The sequence below is a fragment of the Symphodus melops genome, assembly GCF_947650265.1.
Source record: "Symphodus melops genome assembly, chromosome: 23".
Lineage (NCBI taxonomy): Eukaryota > Metazoa > Chordata > Actinopteri > Labriformes > Labridae > Symphodus > Symphodus melops.
In genome coordinates, this window is record NC_136713.1 from 12,193,232 (window position 1) to 12,203,013 (window position 9,782).

The window sequence follows — 9,782 nt, forward strand, 5'->3', positions numbered from 1 at the left end:
CTGTGATGCATGAAGTTAGAGGAAACTCGATAAATAAAGCATGCTGGGAAATCATTGTGTCGCCATATGTGGCAAAAGTCACCGACCTGTTACATTTAAAATGTTCTTTTTCTTTTATTTAAACCAACGTGTGACCTTTCCGCCTTTAATTAGTGGTTTCAAAGTCGATCTTGAAGGACTGTAACTTTTATCACACAGCTTTCCTTCACAAAGAGGATGAGGTGTGTCGGCATGTTGTAAAACTAAACTAACATGAGCAGACTACAACTAAACCGGGTCGCCGCAGCAGCCTGAGGTGAGACGAAGAGAAAGAGGACGGTGATGGATGAAGCCAAGGAGAGGAGAGAGAGAGAGGGAGCGAGCGAGCGAGAGAGAAGATGGACGAGAGTTGTCGTTGGACAGGCTTTTAAACGTTCACAAAAGAGGAGAAAACAAAGTCTGTAGTCTGTAAACACTTTTCCTCTGTCGCCCCCCGGTGGTGAAGCGAAGTACCAAACTCCAGAGTCGCTTTGCGCTTCTGATAAAAAGTTGAAAAAGGGCGCTGGCGTTGTCAGCTCTTGATGGCGACAAATAAGGAGAAACCGCCGTAATGTGGTGAAAGCATGGACGCTACAGCTGCACGCTCAAGAGGCCTTTACCGAACAGCCAATCAGAGTGATTCCTCTCGCCAACCATGCCGACAGGAATTCAACATGAGACATTTGTCGAAAGCGGCTGACGCTATGGTGTTTCAGGACGTTTAAGGAAAAGCTAAAGACGCAGCTCTTTAATGAACACCTGCGTACGTAACGATTCTTAGAATGGCTTTGATGGCGGTTCAAGTCCCGATAGAGACGTCCGCGCGACACAGCAACCTTTTCATTTGAAGTTGTGTGTCTGGCTCATGAATCCAAGGACGCTCGCATGTTTTTTTTTTTTTCATTCCGAGTCGGGAAGAATCAACATGTTGTGGTTTCTTGTCGAAAGCATCACAGACACGTCGGGTGTTAACGTTCCCTCCTGTCATCGCTGCCGCTGTGCGGTACGAGCGGACGTCTGCAGAATACCAACGGTGTGGAACAATATTCCCCAGCACGCTCCATCGACAGCAATAATATCGCCATGGCTGCCAGACATGAGAAGACTCTCGCTGTCTGCCGCTGGACACACACCATTACTCCTGATGGCCTGTGTGTGTGTGTGTGTGTGTGTGTGTGTGTGTGTGTGTGTGTGTGTGTGTGTGTGTGTGTGTGTGTGTGTGCCCTGAGGTCACACATCCTGTTGGGGGGAGGAGGGAGGAGGCGGGAATGGCTGATTCAGGACTCTGCCATTTTGCTCGTCAAACTTGGGTCCATGCCGCCATAACCGTTAGACATCTGTGGGTGGGCGACTATCTCCACTCAGATGATGATGATGATGATGATTCTCTGCAGCCATAGCAACACATTAACACCTTTAACACTCTGTCGTCTCCTCCAAAAAGCTGCAGGCTAGTTTTGCATGTGTTAAAAAAAAAAAAGGGTCTCAGCAGCTTGAGTTAAACAGTCTGGCTGTAATGGAGCGTCTAACTCCGACTAAGGACTCGTTTTCGATCCTTAGCGTTGCCTGAAATTAGACTAAAATCGAATTTTTATGGAGCTGGGTTTTTTTTTTTGCACACAACAGAAGTGGCAGCCTGCTGATATGAAACAAAAAAAAAAAAAAGAGAAAGAAAGCAACGGGGCGGCGACGTATCCTTTGTGAAATCCTCAACTTCGACATCAAGTAGTCGTGAAGGAAATCAGTGCGTGGTCGAATATTATTGGAGTTTGACCCTTTGACCCTTCTCATGTTTGCATCATGCATGATCTTTTTTTTTTTTACAGTCAGCTCTAAAGTCTGTTTTGCAGTAAAAAGATGCGAGGCTGTTTTCAGGGCGAGGCTCGTCGCTGTGTGTGTCCGTCACCGTGCTTGTGCGTTTCTCCTCTCTGTCACACTTCCTGCTGCTGCTGTCGTTAGCTGTGGGCTTTTTTTATTAGCCTCTGGTGAGCTGCAGACGGGAGTGGGGTCAGCATCGCTCCGGCAGTAAACCAGCGTAGCCGTCAGCCCTGCACACAGGAACAAACACCCCATTAAACTGAGGCCTTCACATATTACTGTAATAAAAGGCCCCGCTCTCGCCTTTATGGGCTTTTTAATTATGTCTATTCGTCTTCCCGGGCTTGTGAGCAACAGTTCATGATGAGCCCCATTTCATGAATACTCCCGCCAATGGCACAAAGCTGGAGGAGGCGGGGGGATTAAAGGGAAGAAGAAGGCGAACACGGCCCGGAGCTAAAATATGACCATTGTTACCGCGGTGCTGTTTTATGTTTTTCAGCTCGCAGCACGGGAGCAAAACGATGCAGCTTTTTCCCATCCTTTCTTTCGAGGCGGGTTTGCTGTTGTTTTTTCGACGCGGACGAGAATAAAAGACGAAAGAGAAAATCTCACGCTGCTTTTAGTGAGCGGCGGGTGCAGCCGAGTTGTAATGTCGAGTATTAAATTTGCTCCCCGGGTCTTTAGGGTGACGTCTGGGCCAGCTGCAGGCACCGAAAAAAAAAAAGGAAAAAAAAATCATCCATGCATGATTTTAGCGTAAAGAAGAGAGCGCTCCTGTAACGCTAATTTTTTCTGTATTAGCATGTGAAGGTGGAGCAATAACCCGCCCCTTAATGAACTCCAAATTACAGGACACACCGCTGCACATTACGCTCACAGTAAGGCGCTTCTTCGTCGCATTCCTGGCTGAAGAAAAAAAAAAAAAAAAAAAAAGCCGAGGCCTGCACGCTGATTTATAGATGCTCAACGCAGCGTTCATTTTACAGCCAGGTCATAACGCTGCTGCTTAACCCGTTTTAACCGTGCAGGCCTGAAACAAGTCGACCCTGGACGACAGAGCCGAGCAGCAAGAGAGACTCGCTGTGAGGATGCAAACACAAGTCGAGGCTTCTTTCAAAGTCGAGAAAAAAAAACAAAAAACACACCTCTTTCTTCAGCTTGTGGTTATTTGTGTCTGCTCCAAAAGAATATCAGAAAATGATTGAAGTCTTTTATTGTCTTTGATTAGGTACAAACGGCGTGCTCAGTGGGTCGGCGGAGCCTGCTGCAAATGACAGAACCCATGAAAACCAGCAACACCACAGCCAGCGCTGAGCCCACTCCACACAGCAGCACCAGAGAGGAGGAGGAGGAGGAGGAGGCTGGTGGGAGAGGAGAAACATTCAGGATTCATAAATCAGAGACCAGGCTTTAAAAAAAAAAAAAAAAAAAAAAAAAAAAAAAGGTGAAAAGGTCACGTAACCTGCTGGAGTCTCTTTTTGTGTTTGGCGCAGAGGAGCCGTGTGTTGGTGCATCTCAGTCAGGACGCGCTCCTGCAGGAAGACGGGGCCCAGAGCAGCCACCCCCTCCCACTCCTGCAGCTCTGCATCAAGCCCTGCACGCAAAACAAAACTCCACTGAGTGCATGCATGCATCCAGCCAGCTGAGCCGAGCCGAGCGCTCATTTGGTCGGAAAAATGAAAATAAATCCTCTAAATATGCATGTGAGCCAAAGGAAAGCAAGCAGGATGTGTCCGTCTGCAGCTCAACGTAAAGATTTTACACTTCTGGGTTTGTTTCTGATTCTCTCGGCGATCGGTAAAAAACGCCTGAAGAATGACCAGTTGGTGTTTTATTTGTGCAGATTTGACCACATGTTTTCTCTGGAGATGGTGGTGACGCGTCTCCCTCGGGTTCCCGTCGAACGTGTGTGTGTGTGTGTGTGTGTGTGTGTGCGTGTGTGTACACTGTAGTGTTGCTTCAGTGAACGGTACCAGCAGCAGCTGCAGGACTCCTCCTCTGTCTCTGCTGGCTGCAGCTGCTCTCACAGCAGTCGCACAACTTATTGTCTCCACCTGATGCCACCCATCTGTCCGGACACATACACAGCATTAAAATAAAAATTGATTGTTAGGAGAGGATTTTTTTTTTTTTTAAAGGGGGGAAATCTAAGTTAAAAAAAAAACGTATCCTTGTGTTTCTCTCCTTATGAACTGACCTGTTAGCTTCAGCGAGGAAGGAGCAGACTTTGTGCTGCGAGTTTACAGGAACAGAGACAGTTGTTGCTTTCAGATGACAGGTGATGTAGAGCTGTGAGGAAGTCAAAGGAGACCCAAATCACCAATAATCCGGATTTACTGAACAACAACAATAACTACTATAACGAATTCAAGTCCTGCAAGACGTTCAAATCGCCATTTTTTACGCCTTCAGCCCCCCCCCCCCCCCCCCTCTCTGGAACTCTGTCCATCAACGAAATGACGTAGGCTTCATTTCTCTTCTGTTCATCATACATGTTACACAGAGAGGCGGACAGCAGCGTGTGATGGAGGACAATCTCCCGTTGTCGATTTGCGTGCAGCTCCAAACCGTTTTTAAAGGAGAAAAAAAAAAAGTTTCTTTTGATGGAAAAGGCTGCCGACCCTGTGCTGCTGTATTCTCACCGTTCAGGTTTTTAAATCTGAAAATGCAACACATCACAAATTTTACCTTTTTTCATTCAACTATCACTGAGTTTTCTTTTTTTCCCTTTCTAAAACCTCAATATGGAGGATTAGAAAAAGAAAATACGTCCTCGAGCTGTTTGTCGTGTTTGGAAGTCGTCTCTCCTTTTCGGCGTCATTCAAAAAGTAAACTCTTCAGTACATCCAGAGCTGTGATTGCACAAGCTGTTTTTTCCAGCTCCACACAGAGAGGAAATTAAAGTCACCTGAGAGGATTACCTTCAAAACAACACTCACTAAAGTTTACATTATGTGCCAATATCAGGGGTGGAGTGACACTTTAGGAGGAGGGGGGGGGGTCACGTGACCACATCGTCCCTGCAGCTTGATCAGAAAAGGAGCAGTGTGCGAAGCCTCTGCGGTACATGATGAGTGGGTTTTAAAGAGTGCAAACACTCCGCCGGTGTAACTCACTGAATTCCTCTGATCTCGGTGGAACCTGAAGGCTTTCAGCTGGAAGTGAAGTTTATCCTCCTGGCTCCGCTGCTTGAAGTAAGAGTTGGCTCCTGTCAGCTTAGCATCACCTAAACACCTTAAAAAAGGTAAAAGAAAAAAAAAAAAGCAGGCGCGGGAATCAGACTTATAAACACGTTTCAGCTCCTCAAACCTTCATCTTAAGTCGCCGACTCTTGAAGGCAAACGTTACACCTTTTTTTTTTTTCTTTTATGCACAGTTTTCTCACCCGTGGTTGCTGATGAACGGGTATCTGGGCTCAGAGTCCGGGTCGGGCGTCACGGTGGCGACGCAGCTGTCCACGTAGAGCCTCAGCGGCACGTGGTGACCCTGCAGGACGGCCGCCTGGATGTGCATCACGTCATTCAGGAAGTAAACACTGGAGGACCTCTGCGCCTGCCAGTCCGCTAATCGAATACAGAAGAAGTGGAAAAATAACGCTGGGGCCATCGATCTGATTATAGAAGCTTAAATGATGCCTGTGGGGGAGAGTGGGGGGGCGGCGAATAGGAAACAGGTACAGCAAACATTAAGAGCTTTAAAAGAAGCAATAAATGAATTACAGATGGAGCATCATCATTGACCTGGAGGAGAAACAGATGCCCGCAAAAAGGGAGTTTCAAACTTTGATCATTTCCGTCCTTCTGATGATGCTTTTAAGCCGTTTTTGTGCAACTGCTTTCTGCAGCACGTCGCTCCGGATTAATGCCTAAACATAATCAGCTTTTTATTGATTACTTGATTTGGTCAGCTGCAGCCTGCGAGGAGTGTGATTTCAGCTCATCCTCACGCATAAAAAAAAGTTCCCCCTCCCGCTTCTTAATCGAGTCTCTGTTTAGCATCTTAAACAGTTGCGGCAAGGTCTCCGAGTGATTGCAATTAGCCGCCGCCGCTCGGGAAATTAGCCGGAACCTTCTGCTGCAGATCAAAGTTTTTCCTACAAGTTGGAAGTTGTGTTTGTCGTCATTTTGACGCGTCGTCTCCCACCTGTCATGAGACGCAGGGAGAAGTGCAGCTGCTGCTCGGCCATCATTTTGGAGGCGAACGTCGTCCAGGTAGGCGTCAGGCCGGCGCTGCTCACGTAATGCCTCCTGCGGGGACAATTACAGGAAGGATGGGGGATTTCATGACGTGGGAAGAGGAGCTTTTCCTCAATCACAAGTGACAAGAGAGGAGATGAATACAAAACAAGGAGACAACAACGACGACTCCTCCTTAATTATAACCCACCTGAAAAGAATTAAAGGACAACATACTTTCACTCTTTCCTTTGGATAACTACCGGGCAAAATTAAGCACAAAAAATTGCAAATGCTTCAGTGATTTTATCAACTAGCGACTTCAACGCCGGCTGTAATCATCTTCAAATTACCTCGACTAAAATTAACATTCAGATTGTTATTCTAGCTTCCCAATAACAGTACTGAAAATAAAAACACAGACATGCTGTGAAAGAGTAAGACTACCTTTTCTTGGACGCAGGGGTCGATGTTACATCACCGAACTCCATCGACAAAAACACAAGTTTAAAAAGCAGAAGTTTAGAGCTGCTCACATGTTGCTGTGACTTTGGTGTTTTCAGGCGAGTTCGACTACAACACATAATGAAGAAAATAAAAACCAAAAAAAACGGAGCGTGTTGATGCAGCAGCACACTGGGAACGTGTGTTTTTCTCCTGCAGGGTTAAACCGCCATTTTTATCAATGAGGTCTGGTGTTAAATAATGATCGATTAACCTGGCAAGACAACGACTAAACTTTTGCAACCCGAGTGCATTTAACTATTTAAAATAGCAGAATTATCCTTTAAACTAAGAAGGGAAACCTGGGGGGGGGGGGGGGGAGTCTGGAATTAATTAACCGTTCTTTTACAGCTTAAAAAAAAAAAAAAGATCGTACATGATGCAAACATGAGAAGGGTCAAAGGGTCAAACTCCAATAATATTCAACCACGCACTGATTTCCTTCACGACTAAGGTGGGAAAAGTTTAATCTTGATTTCTGGATTTCGCTCATTTGTTTGTGTTGCGTTGATTCTTCAGATTCCCTCTATACCTTTTATAGTGACACTGAATGACCGCCTCTGTAGGATTCGTCCTTACAATGAAGGTGTTGCCGATGGGTTTGGGGGCGTAGAGCAGAGAAAAGGAGTAGATGAGGTCATCGTCGGTCATCTGGAACCATCATAATAAAAAAGGGTGAGTTTAAAGCACACAGGAGGAGACGGACACTTTAAAGTCAGAAAACACACCGTCAACTTGCTCCCACAGCTGTGCAACTCCGCTTGAAACTGCAGGATGTGGTCGTCGGTGTTCAACGCGGCACAGCCTCCGAGAGTCAGATCGCTCGGACGGATCAGCTGACCATTACCTGAGGGAGGGAGAGAGACTTAAATCAGGACCATTACGCAGAGGCCATTTCTTTTTCTGGGCCGGTCAATAGCACTCAAGCACAGGACGAATTTATAAAAAAAAAAAAAAAAAAAAAAAAAAAGGTTTCCTGCTGTAAAGTCAGCGTTTGAACTTTAAATGGACCTGCAGAAAGCTACTTTTCAGGACGAAGAAATAAAAGGAAACATAATATTGATCGCTGTTGCTGTTTGCTGTAATCACCATCCTGTGTCTCATCCTCCCCGGTCCAGCCGCTCGTCCAATCCAGGCCTCGAACACGACCCCCAACAGTCAGTCCTGACCGACTAATCCGATTGGATGAGAGGCAACTTTAAACTGCACAGACGGACTTTTGACTTTTAAAAGAAACCAGCTTAAAACACACACACATACACAGGCGGTCTAGTCTGGGGTCTGCAGAGGACCCTCATGTAAAAAAGTGACACATGGCTTTTAATTAACGTCATTTCCATGGAGACAGGAAGTAACAGGAGGGAAGAGCGATGGGAGGTTAGAGGTTGTGGAGAACAGATCCTTAAGCACCCCCCTCCACTGAGATCCCTAAAGGGGGTACCTGGACCCTCAGGTTGGGAACCAGTGGTCTGGAACTATATATTTCTTTAATGTTAATTCTCAGTTTGAACGTAGCAGAAGCAGCACTCACCTAGGAAGTTCTGTTTGACCCCGATGGTGACCTTTCCTTCGCCACATCGCGCTGCCACACTGCTCGCGGGCACGGGAACCCGCTGTTCAAACCTCACCTGCACCTGCAACGAAGATCAATTTTATCTGATTAAACTGAAAACATTTAGTGCAAAAAGAAAAAAGAAGAAGAAGAAAAGATTAATGTGCTTTTGAGGAACCTTTGTGTCCGGATTGACAGGCGGGTTCAGATCGGGGCCTTGGATCAGGGCCGACGGCTCCTTGGCTCGGACATTTTCCCTCGGCTCCAGCTGCTCCGAGGTCACCTCTCCGGCCTCAGATCCTTGCGGGTCCTGCAAACTCGCCTCCTGGACTGGTTCGTGTTTTCTCACAGCCGGGTTCCAGATCTGGTAGACCTTGAGCCGGCAGCTGACAGGAGGACGACCCGAGCCGCTGTGCGCCGTCCGGTTTGACTGATGACCTGTCTCCTGACATCTGGGCAGCTGTAAGCTTGTTGGCTCTTGCGCTTGTGGGTTCAGGGTCTCATCTCTGTTTGACTTTGAGGATTTTTGCGAAACGGCGCCTGACAGGAGAAGCACAAACACGGACAAAAGCCCCGCTCTGAACCCCATTACAACTTTTCACACACACACAAAACAGAGTTTTGGGGGGTTTGCAGAGACCTGCTGCTGCTTGTCTTCTCCTCAAAACTAAGTGAGGAGAATCTGGTTTAGGCCACGCCCACTCCTAATGACTTGATTGAACTCCAGCCTGGAGGGTTCAAGCTTTAGGGAGGTCTTCTTTTGCTCTTCTCTGTTGATTTTCATCCAAAAAAAATGCTGCACATAGCGCCCTCTACTGGTTCAGCTAAATCTCCTGACGACAACTACTTTTAAATTTCACTTTTTTAAAAACAGGACAACGACGCAACTTTCCCTGCATTTTCCCATCGTGCACGCTGGACTCCTGATTCTGAGCTCTGAGACAGGAAGAAGGCGTCTCTGCACTTTGCATATTTCTGTAATCGTGCACACTCGGTCTGCTTAGTCCCCACCTGTCCTGAAGCTGATGAACAACGACTTTAATAAACACAAACATGTCTGACCCTAACAGTGTGAGGCGTTCACTGCCCCCCGGGACACATCACTCATCGCTCTCGGGGAGCTGGAACCTGCCGGATTATTTCTTTATTTCTGCTCGCTTTGCTTGAATGTCGAGGTCAGCGCTCTGCAGAGCTCAGCTCATAAAGCTCAGATTTATGATCGTCCGCCGAGAGACTTCACAAATGTCACCGCCGACAAATGTTTGTGTGTGCGTGACATGTGGCAGGGAGCAGGGAGGGGGCGGGGCTTATGCCTGTGACAGCATGCATGTCAGTCACACGTTGATGGAGCTGGTTTTAAGGTGGCTTTAGTGACTCAAAGGTCTGTTCATAGTTTTTTTACAAAGAAACATCAACGTCACAAAAAACAAGCTGATCCAGGGTCTGGTCTTGGTCTTGGTCTTGGTCTCGGTCTTGGTCTTGGTCTTGGTCTCGGTCTTGGTCTCGGTCTGACAGAACAAGCAGCAGGAGCACCTCTTGATCTCGGCTCGGAGCCGCAGAGAGATTTAAAAACGTTAAAGTTCCCATTAGAGGGAAAAAAAAAAAATATCGACAACTTTTCACTTCCGAAGCTGCAGCCAGTCATCGATGTACACCTCCAAGAGAAAAAGTGCATTATGGGTCGGCACTATTTTCAGGGGTTCAGATGGATT

The 9,782-nt window shown here is 46.9% G+C and overlaps 1 protein-coding gene across 2 annotated transcripts; it reads right to left on the reverse strand.

Annotated features, from left to right (window-relative positions):
• Nucleotides 1-3,035: 3,035 nt before the first annotated feature.
• Nucleotides 3,036-8,803, reverse strand: LOC306818722 (zona pellucida sperm-binding protein 3-like). 2 transcript variants are annotated; one of them, XM_079336434.1, is made up of 11 exons: nt 8,249-8,803; nt 8,050-8,146; nt 7,247-7,365; nt 7,051-7,169; nt 5,983-6,086; nt 5,225-5,402; nt 4,956-5,073; nt 4,037-4,128; nt 3,813-3,907; nt 3,302-3,433; nt 3,036-3,200 (listed from the first exon to the last, which is right to left on the reverse strand). In XM_079336434.1, the coding sequence occupies exons 1-11, from the start codon at nt 8,657-8,659 to the stop codon at nt 3,064-3,066; spliced, it is 1,602 nt and encodes a 533-aa protein (XP_079192560.1). In that variant the 5' UTR covers nt 8,660-8,803; the 3' UTR covers nt 3,036-3,063. The 2 variants fall into 2 exon arrangements, with proteins under 2 accessions (XP_079192560.1, XP_079192559.1); XM_079336433.1 differs by having other exon boundaries at nt 8,050-8,152; nt 8,249-8,802.
• Nucleotides 8,804-9,782: the final 979 nt, after the last annotated feature.

Excerpts from the sequence above, each read along its gene's own strand:
- LOC306818722 (XM_079336433.1), bottom strand. The coding sequence starts at position 8,659 with ATGGGGTTCAGAGCGGGGCTTTTGTCCGTGTTTGTGCTTCTCCTGTCA. Across the intron at positions 3,908-4,036 it reads TTCCTCGCTGAAGCTAACAG|ATGGGTGGCATCAGGTGGAG; the intron begins GTCAGTTCATAA and ends GTGTCCGGACAG. Across the intron at positions 3,434-3,812 it reads GAGTCCTGCAGCTGCTGCTG|GGCTTGATGCAGAGCTGCAG; the intron begins GTACCGTTCACT and ends TTTTGCGTGCAG.